The 22617-nt window shown below is 31.9% G+C and overlaps 1 protein-coding gene across 7 annotated transcripts in view; it reads right to left on the reverse strand.

Annotated features, from left to right (window-relative positions):
• Positions 1–48: 48 nt before the first annotated feature.
• LOC143232623 (kinesin light chain-like) overlaps positions 49–22617 on the reverse strand; it is a 71324-nt gene continuing 48755 nt past the window's right edge. For 6 of the 7 annotated variants that reach the window (XM_076468265.1, XM_076468263.1, XM_076468264.1 and 3 more), the window contains 5 exons: positions 17114–17222; positions 15867–16031; positions 7138–7286; positions 3945–3990; positions 49–1768 (listed from right to left, as the gene is read on the reverse strand). In XM_076468265.1, the coding sequence (XP_076324380.1) occupies positions 1694–1768; positions 3945–3990; positions 7138–7286; positions 15867–16031; positions 17114–17222 (544 nt within the window). In that variant the 3' untranslated portion in view covers positions 49–1693. The remainder of the gene's footprint in view (positions 1769–3944; positions 3991–7137; positions 7287–15866; positions 16032–17113; positions 17223–22617) is intronic. The other variant, XM_076468266.1, reaches the window with a different exon arrangement.

The raw sequence follows: 22617 nt of genomic DNA on the forward strand, positions 1-22617 counted from the left end.
CTGTGAAAAGACAGGGAATTACATTAAACAATAATCACACTTAATACGTTTTTCATAGATGTAAACCACAAACTTTAATCTTTGGAATTTAGTGTTTTCCATCCACCAAAGACTGTAAAATAAATCCTGCACTAGTCGTAAGTAAAAACACAGACAGGATAGTTGCATATATATATTAAATTATCTTATCTTAACAGATTAATTGTATAATTCAAATTTACTTGCTCAACCCCTTTACCTGCATTTGTACAAATTTTCAGAATAAAACAAAAACCCAATAGCATTTTGATTTTACAAACAATCCCCAAAGTTGCTTTTACCCTACAATGAGCTCCTAGGTATGTGAATACATATTATATGAATAACCTGGCAAAACTGTGGTACATTGTGGTACCACCTTGAGCCCTAGAATCAGTGTATTTGGTTCATAGTTAATTCCCAAATATTAGATGTGCAGTGCAACCACAGCTATTGCCACAAATAACATTCTTAAGAAGTAGAGTTAAAGGACATTTTCTTTTATGAAGAGAGACTTCACTATTCTCAAGTGGATCTGACTTGCACAGCAGTGAAGACTATAAGATTGATCTGTAGCAGCACTTAACCACAAAATGAAAGATGGGTTATCAGTACGAACCCTTACCCCCTCCCTCAAAAAAAGCTGTTACAATAAAAATAAGCATATCTCATAATACCTTTGAAAATATATAAATGAAGGATTTAAAGTTAAAAAAGAAATTGACATCAACCAAAAGGGGAGGGGGTTGTGGAAAATTTATAAATAATATGCACACCATCCTTTACAGAAGATTAACCTATGACAATGGAGCACAGCCCTGAAGCAATCGTTTTTTAAAGTGGTGAACCCTCAGTACAGTTGTTCAGATTATTAGTATCAACATTACTTTTGGGCTAACTAATTAACATAAAAATAATCCCATACTGTGAGCTTCAAATCTTAAGTAATAGTGCACTGACTGTTTACCAACTAAACTGTAGTTGTAAAAATACATACAAATCTCACCAGTTCCATATATTAAGCATGTCCTTAATATATTCCTGATAATTAATAAAATTACGAAATACAAGCTTACCCGAGATAAACTAAAGATACTAAATCATTTAAAATATGTAGTATGACTGAGGTGAAAGTAAGTACATTGAAGAACATACAATCTCTTGCTGGTTATCACTAATGATAACAGATTGACATGGACAAGAAAAAAAAAATTATGGATTTCTGGTCAGTTGAATACAATTGGCAAAAAATATACATGTTTAGTACACATGTTCTGGCTTTGCATAGTACATGTTAATATTCTGTGTTTTAAGAAAGCTATTCCACATACTTATAAACAGCATTCATGAAGTGTAAAAATTGACTGACTTATTAGTCAGGCTAAAACAATGGTGCACAAGCTAGAAATTGAAATGGAATGTTTCTTATAATACCCTAGGAATAAATTAAACCCCATTCACACAACCACTGAAGAAGCTACACCATGGTCTCTCTAACAAGAACCAGACAATTCAACACTTAAATGTTTTAAGACTTGAACAAAAATAAACCACAATTATCAGCACAGACCCAAGATGAGGACTAGCAACATGAAATCAGTGTTCCACCATGAAGAATTACACCAAACCTATGATGAGATGCGTGTATAGATTTAGAGTTGTAGCACGATGGATGTTAGGTATGTGTTTCCAATCGAAGTTGGTCCGAGCTCGTAGTGTTTGGCCTCATAAACACCAAATTAGTTTGAGCCTAAGGGTATCAAATAAATGTCAGTTACTTTTACAGTAGTAAAACATTAAAACTAAAATTATTATAATAGCATCAGTGTAAAAGTAAGTTTTTTTTTCAAATCTTGGGCTAAATTTGTAGATTAACAAATAATTAAATATAGTTGTTACATTACAACAAAATATCTTTTGGTTAAGAGGGAAGTCACAATTTAATTATTTAGACCAATTCCACTCTAATAATAAAATCAGAGTGGCATATAAAGAAAATCAACTGCTAATTTCAAATCAAGTGAATCTTATTCAGGAATTTCATTAAGTTATATACCTAATTTTCAATTTAGACCCATACACTTCATCAGCTGCTAACATGGCTGCTAAGAAATGTCAGTATCTGGTGTTTTAGTATAAATCACGAGATGTACGAATTGCAAATTAAATAGTTAACACCATAACTAAAGTCTGTTTTGAATGCATGATAAATGAAGAAATGAGTTAAGTCCCTGACTATTTGATTGAATGAAGGTTTTGAAACAGCACAACAGAAAATTAAAATGTCTGTAATATGATAATTTACAATTATCTATGAATTGTTGCAGTATCACTCTAAATCATACTAAATATTGTCTGTACTCATGATACTTTATAGCTGAAGACAGAGTTTAAAGTAGGTTAACAATCACAAGTCTGTAATTTTGTTTATTCAAATGCAATACGTAATATATCGTCTATCCTATTTCAGTTATTTTTAGTAGGTTAAAATATAGTTGGACCAAGTAGTGGCTTCAAATCAAAACTGATGAGCCTTAAATATTTTACAATATTTCCAAAATTGCAGAAACTGAGGAATGATGTACACATGCATAATACAATAAACTCCATTAACATCTAATTCTAATAAAATCAGTTAAAAGCATATAAAATAATGTAAATGTTTAACTGCACTTATTTTTTATTAAGTAGTTTTATCTGTACTGACTGGTCACTTACTGTGTTAAGTTACATCACGGCTCATTTGTAAGACAATAGATGAAAATTAGGAGATTTATAATGATTGAAGGTGAAATGAGCACCAATAGCCTCTTCAGTATTATATTTGTACAGAAAATTTTTAGAAAAAATAAACTAATCTGATAGATCTGAGTGTTTTCTAAGGTTTGAAGCAAACATTAATATTGAACTTTTTTGGTCACATTTCACTTTATATGTTTTGCACCTATGGGAAGAAAATAGTGTGGGTCTTGTTTGTTTTTTTATGTCTGTGGTATCAGTTTGTATATCTATATTCTTCAAGTCATTGGTGATGAGAGCAGGAGGGTATCTATTCTTTTTAAAACATTGTATGAGATAGCAGCACTGAAATTAGATTAGCCCTCCAAGACTCCACAAGTGTTACACTGAATTAGGCAGTTGTTGCCCATTTCACCTTTGTTCTTCATGAAAGCTGTCTAAATCATTGATAAGAGAATCTTTCTAACCTTCAGAGGTGTTATAATACTAAGAGCATTATCATCAAAGACCGGCTATTTGTGAAAAAAACCTTCAATTGTTGGTGATAGACCAGTTAAAATGATGGTTGGACAGGCTTTCAAAGTGCAACTGAAATGAGATCATATACCAACTGACCTACTTATTTTAAGAGTATTAATGTTTTGAGAATTGTATCTGTACCATGTTAAAGGGATTATAAAAACTGTAATACTAACAATCTTAATTGTATTGTTCCAACACTAAAAGCTGCAGAAGGTAGTGGTGTAATGGTCTCTTTTCGGGGGTTTGTTTTATTCCTCTAAAAGAGCAAATATCATTCAGATTTTGTTCCTTCAAGATAAAATGTAATAATTCACAGTTCTTTTATGGTCTTAAATTGGACTTAAGTAACTGCAGCCATCTTCCTTGGCCGGCTTTGTTACCAGGTAATAAAACCACTTAAGAATGAAGGTTGTGCTCCACAATATCTGTGAATTAAGTGCAGACTATACTAAAAAGATGTTACAATTTAGCATTTTATAGTGCATACACGATAACAGATACAGGCTATTATCAAGGTGAAAGATGGTTTAACTCAACGTTAGGAAGGTTTCCTGCAAACAGTGCATAACCAGTGTCTAAAATTTTCATTTTAAACATAATGCAAAATTTTACTTACAACAAACTTTGTTATTTCAGTTTTTTTTAAAAGCTTCTCTAAACCTTACCTGCTCTTCAAAACGTAATGCTGACATTGAGCTGGCTTTCTTCATTCTGAAAGAAATAAATGTTGTATCATTAGCTCAGGTTATGTACATCTCCATGAGTTATGTTACTTCAATATTAACTTGCAACATCCTAAGTTTGGTGCTGTACAACACTTAGAATAGCATTAACGTTTAAGTTAAAGAATGGATACAGCACAACTTGTATATTAATTTAATATCAAAAAATAAATATATTTGATGAATTTTGCAAATACACTACATAAACCATGGAAATTATAATCAGTTTTCTGTATTCTAGTGTAACAAAGCACAACTATTGTTATTACTAAACAGTGTAAATGACATCTCTGAGATCAGGTGATTGTGTATGTGATCTAATATGCACACTTCAATGGTATAACAAGTGTGAAGGAAATACACTGTTATTAGTTTGGATCTCTTTATGCATGCTGCTGTTCAGATTGAAAGTAAAACAGGTCAGGATCTTAATGAATACATTTCCACGATGTTAAGAGTAAAATTCTAACTAAACGTGATCGAACAAAAGCACAGTTAGCTGGAGACCTGAGCAGGTTAAAACATGTTGACAACCTCATAAGACAGTTACTACTTGACATAAAAGCCATGCTAATAGTGATCCAAATCTGGAACTAGATGACAAATAAGCATATAAATAAATGTTCAGATATCAACTTCATAAAATGACCAAGTGTACATTTCTCTATTCCTTTATAGCAAACAAAAATCTGTCACTATTTTGATGAATATGTGAATTAGTCAAACAACATGTCAATGAATATCTTGTTTATGGATGCATGAGATCTTGCACAACGATTGGATACAAGACATACATGCAAATGGTGATAGTACCATGCCAATTTGTACAGTAATTAATATTGATGATCACACTAACCTTCATGTGAAATGAAATAATAAGATATGGTACCATATGACATAGAAATGTAGTCTCATAACCATTAGTTTTGGACAGTATTACAATAAAAGGTAATACACCTATTACTGTTCTCAGTTTATTAACAACTTTCTAGTGAATGAAATGAGCAGTACATTCACTAGATTTGAATCTCTTTGAATACGTATGTGATGCTTTTGAGGAATTCACTTGGCACACATGTCATTGTCACCTATAAGTAGTGTTTATGATCTGGTAACAGTTTCCACAGAGGAAACAACCATATCAGTATAGTACTTACATCAGTATATGTAACTTGAATTAGTACCTCTTTCACCCTTTTTTACCAGATTTCTAATTCTTTAGTATTAACAAGCATTTGCACATCACCTCACAAGACACTTCCTCAACATGAACATGTATGCAGGATGCCACTAAAATTATTTAGTAACAGTATCTTTGTTTTGTCATAATTATAGTTCTCTGTATGCTAATTATTTTTAATTGCTTTGAGCAATGTACATGTATTTTCCTTCTATCAAAGTTGAATGTACATTTACAAAGTATCAGTTACACATTTTCTTACCATTAATGTCTTGCACACATTTGTACATCAGAATTATACAGTGCACTTTCCTACTAACAACAAAGTAGAACATTGATTGCTATAAAGTAATTATAATAGTAAAAACATTTGAATACTTTATAGCAATAGTTATTGTTAAAGAAAAGATAACTCTTAAAAAGTGCTTGAAATTTTGGCAAGTTTCTTTGGCCATTAAGGTTTATAATTTTTCAGTTACTGAGATTGTATATTCACACTTACAAACATAAGAATTACATACAAGCTTTTGTATTGTCAAGATTGTACATGCAAATGGCCTCCATGCAAATGTTGTGAAATTGTTGTATCTTTCATAACAGAAAAATTTGTAAAATATACGTTTTTAAAATGCTTTCAACGAGATCTGTTCAAATCCTAATTTTAACATCAGCTTTCATAAATACTTGAACTTTTCATGATTTTAGTTACATTTGCTCATAGTGTTGTGCATCTGCTGTAGTTTCTTAGATCTTATTTCAATTAGCCTACAAAGTGATTAAAATCAGAAACAATTTCTGATTATGCAGAAGAATAAAAATCAGGCACTGATGATGTGGAAAAATTTAAAATTGTGATCTTCACTTATAAAAGAAAAATTAAAACAACAGCATTTAAAAGTACATTAGACATAACATTCTTACCATTACAAGCAATTTAACAAAACTTTAAAGGTATTAACAATAAACACTTAAAATTTAGAGGTATTTTGATAGACCATAAATTGCTAACTGGCCAACAGGCATTGGCTACCAAACAAGTTAAAAATTCAAGAACTAGTAATACTGACTTAATTTTAACTTTATAAAAGCTTATAAACTCTTAGCTGATTATTCAATCAACTACCACTTATGTAGTCACATGTAAACTGTGCATATAAAACCAACCTCAGCCACATAATCTCATTAAATCTGGAGTCCTGCATTTATTGTAACTCACTGACAGAAAAATTGCACACTTGTACCATCAAATCAACACAATTCTTCACTGCCACATACTTCCTTACTATCAAAGTTAAGATATGTACTTCGCAAACTTCAATTTAATCTGCACTTTCATACCATCAAATACATTCAAAAACATTTATTACACTCAGAAATGGGATGTAAAACAATGTTTTAAAGTAGACATTCCTTGAAAACATGCTCTGGTTATCAAATTGATTGTATATTAGTTCAGTATCAAAATAGTATATGAAGTACAAAAGGCTTAATACAGTTGAAGTTTCATGTGATCGTGCTTTCCAGACTACGTATAAGATACAGGTTTCTTACAATATATATATATATATTTAAAATCTAACAAATACTAAAAAAAGCAATTCTCAAATGGTAACGGAACACATCAATTTCAAAACCTTATGGTTGACTTTAACTAATATTTTTATATACTGATAAACAAAGTGCTATAAGGATAATGTTAAAGCTATAAAAGCACAGTATAAAACAAACTTATGCAGAAAGTTGTAATAATGTCAGATGTCAAAGAAAAGGCATAGTAAAGGTTTGGTCATTTGTTGGATGTGGGTGAATCGCATAAGCTCTATTCATTTATAGTGTTTCGTTAAACCTTTACTATACCAACACAACATAGGCTTATCTCAAAAATAGCACCACGTCAGTTTTAAATATGAACGGATAACTATTATAGGTGATGGACAAAGAAAAGGCTAGTTTTACCTTTTGGAGCAGTTTTCGTTGGTACTTTGATACAAAAATTCAGTCTTGCCCCTTTCTCTCAGCTTCTGGACAAGCTTGGCACTACTGTGACGAATGGAGGCCCTCAACTTGCTAAAGGAACTGCTACGTTTCAGCCTGCTGTTCACATTCTGCAGAGCACATTGATGAGAGAGTAGAAAGACCACTACATCACTTCCATAGTCTGTTGCCACCAACAGACACAAGTACAGAAAACCATCTCTTGGCTTTTAAATTGTATGTATTTAAAGAACTAATGTCCAAGAAAGTGTAAGTTTAAAGGATACAAGTCTTAAGTCTGAACTACTACTTTCTTTACTTTTTCCTTATGTAAAGTGGTAAAGTGTACATAAATTACCAATTCAAGTTATAAAAATGACTCCAAATATTACACAAGTATTAGTTATTAATAAGTAAGTCAATTTTGTTTAAAATAAACTTAAATCTACACCATAAAGTGATTTTCTATGGGACAAAAATGCTAAACTGAATGGTAGAATATTTTTATGTTAAACAAAAATCTATATAGTAAGATGCTTCTGCATGTAATAAGCTCAAAACTACTATGATTCTGTATTTAAAAAAGTTTTATTTAAACTATAAATGAAGAATATTTAGTGGAACATATACTTGAAACTACATGGAAGGAATCATTTTGTACTAAACAAGGAATAGCAAAGAATATACAAATGCAGTCTTGTAACCATCAATATTGCTATATATGCATGTGAAGTTGGTCAAACCTTTTCTAATGGATGGTATCATATGCCTCTACTGTACTCAACTGATAAGCCCTTTCTTGGAAGATAAAATGGCCAGCATGCTTATCAGAGTTGAATCTGACAAGATGCTTTGGGTAGATAACATTTGGCAGCATGTGATTCACCTCCAAGCAGTGTTGCTAAATAGGAAGCAGCTCTGATGGAGTGTTATAACAAAAGTCAGTACCCCTATCGATGTTTTAAACAGTGCATCCATGGGCCAGGCACTCAGGATTTTATGGAACCTAATTTTTCAAATCATTTGTTTATTGGCTAAGATTTTTACCAAAACCTCATTGGATTAAAAGAAAGCAACTACCACACACTTTGTGAAAGCCAGATCCATGGCTAGTCACAAAGCAAAGATTGACATACTATTAACACTCAGTAAGTGTACTGCCTTTGTATTGATAAAGTAACATTAACACAGGTAAAGAAGAAAATGGCTTATAAGTTCATATGTGCAGTACTTGTGAAAAATGCTCTTGATGTTAGTGTGCAATGGTTTAGACCCAAGGTTAAAATAGCATGAAAAACAGCTGCAGAGCAAAATAAAGGCATTAAAAGAAAAAAAAGGAAAGATTGATTATGTTTTTCCATTGGAGAATGATGAACAAATGTCTAGTAATATTTCTGAGAATCCCTTGGATTTTGTGACACAGATCATCCAAGAACTCAAGTGTGAAAACAAGGTGTTGTAGTACTCTAACAGAGCACAGGAATGTTTGTTCAATTCAGCAGTTCTTTAGTATCAAACCCACAGCAACATCAAACTTTCCAAATGAAGAAGCTTAATGGAAGGCATCAAGTTTCAGAGCTCTTGACAAAAGCAATTGATTGTTTGCATTCTGCATGACTGTATTAAGGATTTTGTGCACTATGTTACTCCCAAAAGATCCAGATGGTCTTATGAACATCATTGGAAATGACATTTGCAAGAAATACAATGATACAAAATTATTTTAACCTGTCAATGATGTGCAACAAGCTCTGCAAGAAAAATGTATTCAGAGAAAAGTTATACTTTCACTGCTATATTAGTAGATGACAAGAAGCAAAAGAGAGATTGTAGATTAGAAAACGAGCTTTTCAAACAGCTAGATGGCACTTTCATCAACCGAAGTCTGGAAATATAGTACTGTGGGAGTCAAAAACTTGCAACTGTTACTAAATCTATGAATTTTTTCATAAAACTGTGAAATTTTAATTCAACCTTAATATGCTAAAAGTAAGGTTTTAGCTCATTCAAAAATGATGTTAGACATTAAGGTTTCCCATACAATCCAAATCCTTCATGCCTAGCCCATGGAATCACTGTTAAAATTATACATCAAAGTACAACCTGCATTCTGTTTGATGTGATCTTCCAACATTATACAAAAATGTCTTCTGATCATTTATTGGGCTGGAAGTTCTGTAATACCACATGACGGCATTTGTATACATGACTACCAAAAATTAGCATTTGCTGATGTTTGTTTTACATATAACTGAACTGGAGAGATGGCACTGACATTAATTAATGACAATGGCTAGAATATTAAAACTATGTATATTTGAAAGAAATACCATGTGAAATTGGTATTAAAAACAAAATGTTATACTATTTTATGTTTCCACTATTTCTAGGTATATAACTATTGAATTTTGTTTAGGGAATATTTTACAAAAAATACAAATATTTGCAACTTATTGCAGTGCTATGTTCTTATCCCAGCTTTAATACAAACATAATACAAAGTTTTTATATTAAATGATCTTGCTGAACTATTCTGTTTCTCTATGTGTATCTGATAAGGCACTGATACAGAGCTGCCCTTGAGTAATAATTATAGGCCAAACATGATAAAATGTTATTTGTAATTTCTAAGAGACCATGAAAAGAATAATAACTAACCTGGTATTTCATTTGTGCATTGAAATTACTCATAAAAATATCAAACTTCACAAAATTATAGGATTATCACTATCTTCTATCAAAATATTTTAATTCAAAACATATTTTGTATTAGACTGAATACGTAATTACCATCAACCATGTCTACTAAAATAAATTTCTCTTGAAGTATATACAACCTACTAAATATTATAGAACAAGTTTGATATAAGGACAGAGGGACTTGAAAAGTTTTGTAGCCAAAGCTGTTTTTACTTTAGTGATGACATAAAATGTATTTCATTTTGAAATTTAAGTATCTAAGTTACAACTAAAACTCTAAGTCAAAACCACAGTTTCAGTTTATAACAACTAAAGGTGAGTTTATTTTTCCAATAAATACAAGTTTATTGTGAACAAAATTGAACAGCCTTCACCCAGTGGATTATCAGTAATGTTAAAATAACTGAAAATGTTTTTAACAAATTTAAGATTCAAGCTGCTTGATACATAATCCAATGTTGTTGCTGTTTTTTGGTAAAATGAACATTGTACAAATTCACACTATTAATGTGACCTCAATAAAAAAAAAAAAAAAGACTTGGATTCTTGTGTAATATGTCAAATACCACGAACTTAAAAAGCCAACAAATCACAATAATGGTTTGACAATCAGGAGTGTAAGCACATTCACAAAACTGATGCACTTAGATTATAAATCACAACACCAGGTAATACCCTAAAATGTAATGTTAATTCAATAGACTTAGATAAAAAATAAAAAAGTTGGACCTGTGTTTAGTACTTTTAACAAAAGTACAAATTAGTTTTTAATTTAGATATTTTATTAGCAAGAGTTACATAATGCTTCAACACTTCTTGCAAACTACCAAATGATTTAACTTATTATTTCTGGGGAACTAATTTCTACAACAAAAATCTAAATATCTCTAGTATTTTTTCTTAATTAACAAGATGTCAAGAACATTTCTGAAGATATATCTAATCACTAATCTGCCTTAACAAGTGTCTGAAATTTCAGTCTAAGCTACATGTATCAATACAAACAATACATTAGTTACAGAATTAAAAAATGCACTTGCTAACAAAGTTCCTGGAGATTATATTTCTGAATTTTTAATTTTTCCTTTTCCTATAACAAGAATTTTTTTTATATATTTTCAAGTGTAGAAAATCAAACAATCTCAATATAAGCAATTTGCATAAAGTTTTTTAACTTACTCAAAACATTTCTATTATCCTTAATTCAACCAACTAAACAAAATGGATGAATCTTCATAATTTCTACATAAATACATGGAACAATGGTTTTATTTCATGGATTTAAGTACACATTTATCTAAATTTAATTTAACATAATTTCTCAAAGTCAAATACTAGTCATTTTAATACAGCATAATGGAACCGTAGGAATATTTTTACTTTATCTATATCTTATGGATTGGCCCTTGCTATTTCTTCCATATATGTTTAATTATTTCTCTTGTCTTATTGGTTTAAGCATTGTACCTCTTATATGATGAATAGAGCCAAACACACACCCCAACTGTTCACACAAAAGTGGTCATTATACTTAATAACCACTATGCCTACAAGTTTTTTTACCTAGAATTGAACCTGCTGACCAGTATTAAGAAAAATTGTTTGACTATAAATAATTGAATATTTTGTTTGTTAGCCACTGTATGTGCAACTTGTTGGTCTAAGAAAATCCAACAATGTCAACTAACCACTGTACATTCAGTGTGTTGGTCTAAGGAAACTCAACAATGTCAACTAACTAACCATTGTACTCCAACCTGTTGGTCTAATAAAACAAAACAATGTCAACTGACCACTGTATTCCAACCTGTTCGTCTAAGAAAACAAAACAATGTCAACTGACCACTGTACATTCAGCTTGTTGGTCTAAGAAAACACAACAATGTCAACTAACCACTGCACATTCAGCTTGTTGGTCTAAAAAAACCCAACAATGTCAACTAACCACTGTACATTCAGCTTGTTGGTCTAAAAAAAAAACCCAACAATGTCAACTAACCACTGTACATCCAGTTTGTTGGCCAAAAAACAGAACAATGTCAACTAACCACTGTACATTCAGCTTCTTGGTCTAAGAAAACCCAACAATGTCAACTAACTAACCATTGTACTCCAACCTGTTGGTCTAATAAAACAAAACAATGTCAACTGACCACTGTATTCCAACCTGTTGGTCTAAGAAAACAAAACAATGTCAACTGACCACTGTACATTCAGCTTGTTGATCTAAGAAAACCCAACAATGTTAACTAACCACTGGACATTCAGCTTGTTGGTCTAAAAAAAACCCAACAATGTCAACTAACCACTGCATATTCAGTGTGTTGGTCTAAAAAAAACCCAACAATGTCAACTAACCACTGCACATTCAGTGTGTTGGTCTAAGAAAACCCAACAATGTCAACTAACCACTGTACATCCAGTTTGTTGGCCAAAAAACAGAACAATGTCAACTAACCATTGTACTCCAACCTGTTGGTCTAATAACAAAACAATGTCAACTGACCACTGTACATTCAGCTTGTTGGTCAAAGGAAACAAAACAATGTCAACTAACCACTGCACATTCAGCTTGTTGGTCTAAGAAAACCCAACAATATCAACTAACCACTGCACATTCAGTGTGTTGGTCTAAGAAGATCCAATGACGTCAACTAACCACTGTGCATTCAGTTTGTTGGTCCAAGAAGACCCAACGACATCAACTATCCACTGTGCATTCAGCTTGTTGGTCTATGAAAACAAAACAATGTCAACTAACCACTGTACATTCAGCTTGTTGGTCTAAGAAAAACATAACAATGTTAACTAACCACTGTACATTCAGCTTGTTGGTCTAAGAAAACCCAACAATGTCAACTAACCACTGTACATTCAGCTTGTTGGTCTAAGAAAACCCAACAATGTCAACTAACCATTGTACATTCAGCTTGTTGGTCTAAGAAAACCCAACAATGTCAACTAACCACTGTACATTCAGCTTGTTGGTCTAAGAAAACAAAACAATGTCAACTAACCACTGTACATTCAGCTTGTTGGTCTAAGAAAACAAAACAATGTCAACTAACCACTGTATATTCAGCTTGTTGATCTAAGAAAACCCAACAATGTTAACTAACCACTGTACATTCAGCTTGTTGGTCTAAGAAAACCAATGTCAACTAACCACTGTAACAATGTCAACTAACCACTGTACATTCAGCTTGTTGGTCTAAAAAAAAAAACCAACAATGTCAACTAACCACTGTACATAAAGCTTGTTGGTCTAAGAAAACCCAACAATGTCAACTAACCACTGTACATCCAGCTTGTTGGCCAAAAAACAGAACAATGTCAACTAACCAGTGTACATTCAGCTGGTTGGTCTAAGAAAACAAAACAATGTCAACTAACCACTGTACATTCAGCTTGTTGGTCTAAGAAAACAAAACAATGTCAACTAACCACTGTACATTCAGCTTGTTGGTCTAAGAAAACAAAACAATGTCAACTAACCACTGTACATTCAGCTTGTTGGTCTAAGAAAACAAAACAATGTCAACTAACCACTGTACATTCAGCTTGTTGGTCTAAGAAAACAAAACAATGTCAACTAACCACTGTGCATTCAGCTTGTTGGTCTAAGAAAACAAAACAATGTCAACTAACCACTGCACATTCAGCTTGTTGGTCTAAGAAAACAAAACAATGTCAACTAACCACTGCACATTCAGCTTGTTGGTCCAAGAAAACAAAACAATGTCAACTAACCACTGCACATTCAGCTTGTTGGTCTAAGAAAACAAAACAATGTCAACTAACCACTGCACATTCAGCTTATTGGTCTAAGAAAACCCAACAATGTCAACTAACCACTGCACATTCAGCTTGTTGGTCTAAGAAAACAAAACAATGTCAACTAACCACTGTACATTCAGCTTGTTGGTCTAAGAAAACCCAACAATGTCAACTAACCACTGTACATCCAGTTTGTTGGCCTAAAACACAGAACAATGTCAACAAACTAACCATTGTACTCCAACTTGTTGGTCTAAGAAAATCCAGAACTTGCTCTGTTTACCAGTGTTAAGATAAATTGTTTGACTACAAATAATTGAAAATTCTGCTTGTTAGCCACTGTATGTGCAACTTGTTGGTCTAAGAAAACTGAATACTATACATACAACTTGCTTATAAACACACACAAAAACATAGTATTAGCTTTGAAATATCAGTTCAATTTACTAATAGTACCTAAAGAGGCAACAAAAATAGGAAATCTAATACACCATAGAATGTGCTTTTAAACATATTACAGCTTTAACCCTTTCACTGTTGTCTCTAGATAAATATCTTACCCTCTAACAGATTCACTTTTAGAAACTCACAATAAAAAAACAAAAACCTCAATTTTCAATATTTTACTACTTAACTAAGATTTGAAATTGGTAAGCTTTGGGAATTATGAAAGGGAATACCCTTTATTTATGGAGATACAATATTCCAAACTCACTTTTTCAAGACTATAACAAAGATTAAACAACATACTCTGAATATGTCCACGGCAGTGAGAGAGTTAAAATTTGTCAACTTCATGCTAATTTTTTTAACTGGTCTCTTAAAACATAAAAGGTTAAACAACTTTAATTGATGGACAGAGGAATGCCTACACCTTTTTTTTTTTATTAACAGTGCAAAGCCAGAGCATGGAACAATTTATTTAACATGTATATCTAAGCCACACAATTGTTGCAGCTTCTTGCCAAAAGGGAAAGGCCTAGCTCAGGACTAGAGCTCTCTCTATATTTTAATAATGGCTATTGAATAAAGACAGATGTGCACTAGCAGCTCAAAACATTGTAAAAATCTTCCTAGATATATGCACTCCATTAATGACACCTTTCAAGTATTGTCTTCAGAAAGTAGTATTTCATGAAGCTGATATTCATAAACAGTGCCATTTTATATACCAAAGTTCCTCATAAAGCTAGTACCTCCACAGAGTGGTATTTCATACACTTACCACCTCTAGAGCAAAAAAATGTGTAGTACACTCAATTAAAGACATACTGTATCCATAAATAACTTTTAACACTTCATGGAATAACATAACCTGTGCCAGTGTAACATAATATCTGTAGAAAATAATACTTTGTGTATGTGCAGCTTTTTCTCCACTGAAAATAACAACCATTACAAATTCTTAGGATTATAAGAGTAAAACATCTAATGAAAAACACTGTGGCTGTTATAATATTTTCAAACTTAGCAACTAATTTTTCTATGGAAAATCTTTTACAAGTATTATAGTTTTGAAAGAAAACAGTTTTATTTAACATGCAGAAAAACAAATAAGACTTAAGAAATTATAAACTTGATACCAGTCCTTAACTGAAACGTACAGGAACAGAAGAACTGAGAAACAACCAACCAACACAACACAGGAAAACATGGTTTCTTACTATGTTGCATTAAATAAAAGATAAAATAATGTAGAAACAGACCTAATATAGTCTTGCTTTGTCATCCTATACATGATTTGTACTCAATGCAAGAGTGTTAAGATCCCAATGTACACACCATACGAAATAATTAACATCATTTTAACTGTAGCTTTCCAAGTGTGCATTACATAAAAACTTAAAAATACCCAAACTATCAATTACAAAATGATACCAATACGTTGCTAAAATCTGATATCAAAGAATTGCTAAAATTTGTGTAAACTCATTTGAAGTTCCCACTTTTAATAAAGAAATAATGATTACTTTAAAAAGGTAACTAGAATGAAACAAAAAGAATGGCTTTCTGCTCAAGTGTTTTTAAATCTAAAACCAAAATTCTTCTGGCCACCAATGAAGATTACAGTAGTACAACAGTAAATGTCAAGTATAACAAACACTGTAATAATACCAAGAAAAACTATACAATAAATAACAGAGTAAAGACAATATATTTTTAAAGATCACAGATATAAATGTAAAATGAAGAACAGACCACTACAGCAGTCAGCGAGGGTGAGCTTTACTCACTTCATCACCTACATCACTCCTTTCACAAGTTACGCTGTCAAGAGATTCCCGGGATCCTTGACGACTATTATTTTTAGAGGATGATCGTCTCCGTTCCTTAGAAACTCCACTGAATTCAGTGCCTAAGTGATGAACCCCTTTCCCTATTCTTCCTGTGTCTAAAGCCTACAAGAAGAGAATCTAATACTCATAACCTGTTATTCCTAAACTACAAAATTAAATATTAAATTAATACACAAGTTTTGAAACCAATTAAGAAATTATAAGCAGTTTCAAAAACATTTTTAACTTTAAACTTGATATAACTAACCTATCAATCCTTTTTACCTAGTTGTCTTTAAATAATAAAATACAAATAATGCACACAAAAAATTCTCATTAAACGTTTTATACCTAAAGGACATATCTTTTTTTTTTCCTGAAATACACTACAATCAAGATAAATATGGTTTATGTATGCTACTGTTGGTTATCCTAAGTAATATACCTGTAACGTGTGGTAAAAACACCCTAATTAATAATTTTTAATTTATTATAAATTTTCACACCAAAATGTACCAGTATTAGCAAAAACAGCAAATGCAAAATCTTGATGCATAATGCACTCATTTTGGTAATGAAATGAATAAGCCATATACAAAAGCTGTAAATTCCATCTCTTTTTCCATCCACAAACAAGAACTAGAATATATCCTTCTCAATAAACTTTTAAACTTCAGTAATCAATCCTTCTCTCTAGTTTTAGAGATTACAAACAATAAACAATGCATTATTTTTTTATTACATTTAGTACCTGAGTCATCCATATCTTCTTTCAGCTATAACTGTAGCTCATCACCTAATTTACTATTCTAATAACTTATACACTACAAATATGTCCACAGGGTTAATTGAAACTTCTGACCTTTGAAAAACTAAATAGTCTTTTTATCTGCATCTACATAAAAAAAGAAACAAAAAAACTTGATAGCCTATTTGGTGAGCCAACAAAGTAAATTAAAGAGTAAAGCTTTTGCTTGAGATACCTATTATATAAAACCTAAAGTTTTAACTTCTTGAACTAAGTGAATAAAATAACAAAAGTATAACATGTTGTCTACAAATCAACAAAGTTTCAATATTTTCAGAGGGTTCAAAAAAATAAAAAACTTTAAACCTAAAGATCTATCTTTTGCACCAAGTTTACAGAAAGTTTAACTTCTGACACTCTCTGTAATTTTAACAATTCTACTGTAACTATCTCAAACCTCTTTTCTTGCTCTCAGTGCACAATCTTCTAACGTTTCAGCTGCTTCATGCATCCCTTGTCTCCTATATAGAGCTCCGAGGCTTTTTAAAGTGTTTGCAACATTTGGACTGAAACAAATTGAGCAGTTAAATAAAACACCAATAAGGTAGTCCAATTAAAAAGGAAAAAAATAAAAATGCAAGCTATGATATAAACATATTTAAACCTTTCAAAAATTTTCAGTATAAAAATAACTTTATGCATGTGTAATAAAAATACCTTACATTTGGAATGCTTATCAGTACTTCAGTAGCAATATTTTTTAACCACAATTTTAAGAAAGTACCAAGAGATATCAACCCAACTCAAAACAACAGTTTCTAAAAAATTAAACCAAATTATCCAGGATGCCAAATTAATGCTATATCAATAGTTTATATATAAACAGACCATACAACTACAACAACAATTGTTTTTATGAAGCTTATACTACAAAAAAAATATTGTAAATAACTAACACGCTTATTTGATATTTTCAACAGAAGTGGCTTCTTAAATGTCACATGGTCCAAAATAGTCAGGTCACAGACTTATAAAATTCAGTTATCTCTACCTTAAAACTGCTGACCAAAAAGGACCAGTTAGACAGCAGCACCTGTTATCTGTGCAATATGTTTTAACAAACCTACACATTCTGGCCAAAAATAAAAATGTAAGCCCAAATCCATCATCGAATAAAATCTACTAGTTTTAATTTCATCAAGCATTACTGTCTCCAAATCCTGCATAGATAAAAGTACAGAATATGCTTTAAACCTCAGATTCTGAAATGGATTGAGGTCTAGAGTTTGGAAATGCTAGAGAAATCTTTCATGTGCTCTACAGACCATGAACTATGACACCAACTCTGACATAAAACAAAGCATCAAAGGATACATTTTATCCCTGATAACAATCAGATATTCATGGGATGTACTACAATAATTCAGACAGGTTCAGTTATTACCATGAAAATACACCTCAGAGCTTCAAGGAATTGTCACTAGCCTCTGATTACACTGGGGAACACTTTTTCAGTAACTTTGAGTTGCATTGGATATTTTAACTGATTCTGAAGGAGTTTTAGGCGCTGATTTCAAATCTGAAATTAGTTTTTCTCTACAAGCTCTAGTTTGTATGCAATTTGAGGTTAATGAAATTGTACAAATGTGAACTTGCGTAAACCATGTATAAGCATTTACACGTCCATATATATAGATAGCTTCTAATATTTTGATCATTCTTCTTTTGTTTCAGATCAAACATGGCTAACAAAAATAGATATCATTGCAGAAACAAGCCTGATGCCTTCTGCTACATATGTGGATGCTACACACTCAATCGTCAGAGATGTAACATATCCTAGTCCGTCAAGCGTGCCTACAAGGCATATTTTGAAGTTCATCTTGGTGATCAAGACAAGCAATGGACTCCTCATGTTGTGTGCCACAATTGTGAGGAAATGCTTCGAGACTGGACCAAAGGAAAACGCAATGGACTGCCTTTTGGTGTTCCATTGATTTGGCGCGAACCCACCAACCATGTAACTGACTGTTATTTCTGCATGGTAAACACAACGGGTGTTGGGAAGAAAAACCGACATAAGATTACGTATCCAAACATTCCCTCAGCTATTCGGCCTGCTCCGCACTCTGAAGAAGTTCCTGTTCCAGTTTTCAAAGGCTTGCCTTCATTGGACGATAAAGACATTGGACATGATACAAGCGAACAAGACAGTTGTGACAGTGAATTGTCAGAAAAGTGTACACAATCGGAGAACTGTTCTTCTGACACTGAACCTTTCCCCGTCCCCAAATTGATAAGCTATTCCTATAATTTCCTATAATAACGAAAAATTAAAAAATAAATAAAAATGTCAAATTGGATAAAATCTGTAGCTTGCAGACAAAAACCGACTTCAGATTTGAAATCAACACACTCAAATTGACTATAGAAAGGTCTTTTTTTAAATGCAACAAAATGAGTGTTCCCCAGTGTTATCACATCTGTACTGAATAGCATGCATCAAAATTAATTTAAATAAATTGTATACTACCATTTGTCAACAGTTCAACCCCAACGATCTTTCTATCAATGAATGTATATCTTTCAGCTGACTTATAACTAAGACAAGTGATTTGTTGACAGGACAATGATTACCAAACTTAACTTCAGACAGTTTCCTGTGCTTTGTTTTTGTTGCAGTCTTGGTCTAAGGTTGACATTATGTCAGTTCTCATACCACTGAACACCTACTGTTCTTCACAACCCTTGCTAATCACAGTATATCCCTGTTTCAGACCAACTTCTTTGGCCACAGTTCCCCAGATTGCAGATTTTTCTGAGATTACTACCACACTATACAAATTCATGAGATGATTGTACTTGACTTCCTACCAAGTTTAACTGTTTATTTTACTGTTAAATCTCCAACTTATCAGGTCCAAACCAATAGTGTCTCAGATACATTCTTGGCCTTTCCCCATCTTAATGAAAACTTAGGCAACAAACAAACTATTTGCACCATGTACAATGATGTAATAGGTAAATAAGACATATAGCTTGTTTAATCATAAAATACTAGGAGTTCCACAAAACAAATAAATGATGGGGTAGATCAGTGTACATACTCAGGAAATTCAAAGCTACCCAACTGATACAATAACTACTGACCTGCTGAAATAATATTAAACAACATTATTCAAAGTTCCAAGACAGTCTAACTTATCTATCATTTTTTGTTCATTATTGTTTTAAGCCTCAAACATCTTGATCACTGTAGTAACAATTTTAAGCCTAACTTGACTTCCCTTGTACACGTTATCACAACTGTTTTGATCTTGAATCACCTAGCTAATTAAAACAATTTCACATTTACACATTCCTCTCCCTTCACCCAGAAATGTGAAAGTTACCTGTTTTATTTTCAATAATTATTATGGCATTTTTCAATAACCTCACCCAATAGAATTCTATCTTTAGGCTTTCAAAACAGGATAACTTTCCTTATAATTTCTCATACAAATAATAACTCCAATCTTTAATTAATTATCATATTCAATTACATAACCGGCAACTTAATTGTGTGGTTTATTATAGCAACTTCTCTAATATTTGGTATCACAATTACAATTTCTAGATAGACTAATTTACCTATTAGTTTAGTAAAACCATTTCTAAAATTGTCATTCTTACAGTTAGAATTTCTAGACTGGCTTAGTTACCTACTACTATTGTTCTATATATGGTTATTATAATTAGAATTGAAACGAATTCAGTTACCTTCTACTACTGCTCTACATGGTTAATACAGTTAGAATTGAAACAGATTTAGTTACCTTCTACTACTGCTTCTACATGGTTAATACAGTTAGAATTGAAACAGATTTAGTTACCTTCTACTACTGCTCTACATGGTTAATATAGTTAGAATTGAAACAGATTTAGTTACCTTCTACTACTGCTCTACATGGTTAATACAGTTAGAATTGAAACAGATTTAGTTACCTTCTACTACTGCTTCTACATGGTTAATACAGTTAGAATTGAAACAGATTTAGTTACCTTCTACTACTGCTCTACATGGTTAATATAGTTAGAATTGAAACAGATATAGTTACCTTCTACTACTGCTCTACATGGTTAATATAGTTAGAATTGAAACAGATATAGTTACCTTCTACTACTGCTCTACATGGATAATATAGTTAGAACTGAAACAGATATAGTTACCTTCTACTACTGCTCTACATGGTTAATATAGTTAGAACTGAAACAGATATAGTTACCTTCTACTACTGCTCTACATGGTTAATATAGTTAGAACTGAAACAGATTTAGTTACCTTCTACTACTGCTCTACATGGTTAATATAGTTAGAACTGAAACAGATTTAGTTACCTTCTACTACTGCTTCTACATGGTTAATACAGTTAGAATTGAAACAGATTTAGTTACCTTCTACTACTGCTTCACATGGTTAATATAGTTAGAATTGAAACAGATATAGTTACCTTCTACTACTGCTCTACATGGTTAATATAGTTAGAATTGAAACAGATATAGTTACCTTCTACTACTGCTCTACATGGTTAATATAGTTAGAACTGAAACAGATTTAGTTACCTTCTACTACTGCTCTACATGGTTAATACAGTTAAAATTGAAACAGATATAGTTACCTTCTACTACTGCTCTACATGGTTAATACAGTTAGAATTGAAACAGATTTAGTTACCTTCTACTACTGCTCTACATGGTTAATACAGTTAGAATTGAAACAGATTTAGTTACCTTCTACTACTGCTCTACATGGTTAATACAGTTAGAATTGAAACAGATTTAGTTACCTTCTACTACTGCTTCTACATGGTTAATACAGTTAGAATTAAAACAGATTTAATTACCTTCTACTACTGCTTCACATGGTTAATATAATTAGAATTGAAACAGATTTAGTTACCTTCTACTACTGCTTCTACATGATTAATACAGTTAGAATTAAAACAGATTTAGTTACCTTCTACTACTGCTTCACATGGTTAATATAATTAGAATTGAAACAGATTTAGTTACCTTCTACTACTGCTCTACATGGTTAATACAGTTAGAATTGAAACAGATTTAGTTACCTTCTACTACTGCTCTACATGGTTAATACAGTTAGAATTGAAACAGATATAGTTACCTTCTACTACTGCTCTATATGGTTAATATAATTAGAATTTAAACAGATTTAGTTACCTTCTACTACTGCTTCACATGGTTAATATAGTTAGAATTGAAACAGATATAGTTACCTTCTACTACTGCTCTACATGGTTAATATAGTTAGAACTGAAACAGATTTAGTTACCTTCTACTACTGCTTCTACATGGTTAATACAGTTAGAATTGAAACAGATTTAGTTACCTTCTACTACTGCTTCACATGGTTAATATAGTTAGAATTGAAACAGATATAGTTACCTTCTACTACTGCTCTACATGGTTAATATAGTTAGAATTGAAACAGATATAGTTACCTTCTACTACTGCTCTACATGGTTAATATAGTTAGAACTGAAACAGATTTAGTTACCTTCTACTACTGCTCTACATGGTTAATACAATTGAAACAGATATAGTTACCTTCTACTACTGCTCTACATGGTTAATACAGTTAGAATTGAAACAGATTTAGTTACCTTCTACTACTGCTCTACATGGTTAATACAGTTAGAATTGAAACAGATTTAGTTACCTTCTACTACTGCTCTACATGGTTAATACAGTTAGAATTGAAACAGATTTAGTTACCTTCTACTACTGCTTCACATGGTTAATATAATTAGAATTGAAACAGATTTAGTTACCTTCTACTACTGCTCTACATGGTTAATACAGTTAGAATTGAAACAGATTTAGTTACCTTCTACTACTGCTCTACATGGTTAATACAGTTAGAATTGAAACAGATATAGTTACCTTCTACTACTGCTCTAT

The sequence above is a fragment of the Tachypleus tridentatus genome, chromosome 11 (genome assembly GCF_004210375.1).
Source record: "Tachypleus tridentatus isolate NWPU-2018 chromosome 11, ASM421037v1, whole genome shotgun sequence".
NCBI classification, from domain to species: Eukaryota; Metazoa; Arthropoda; class Merostomata; order Xiphosura; family Limulidae; genus Tachypleus; species Tachypleus tridentatus.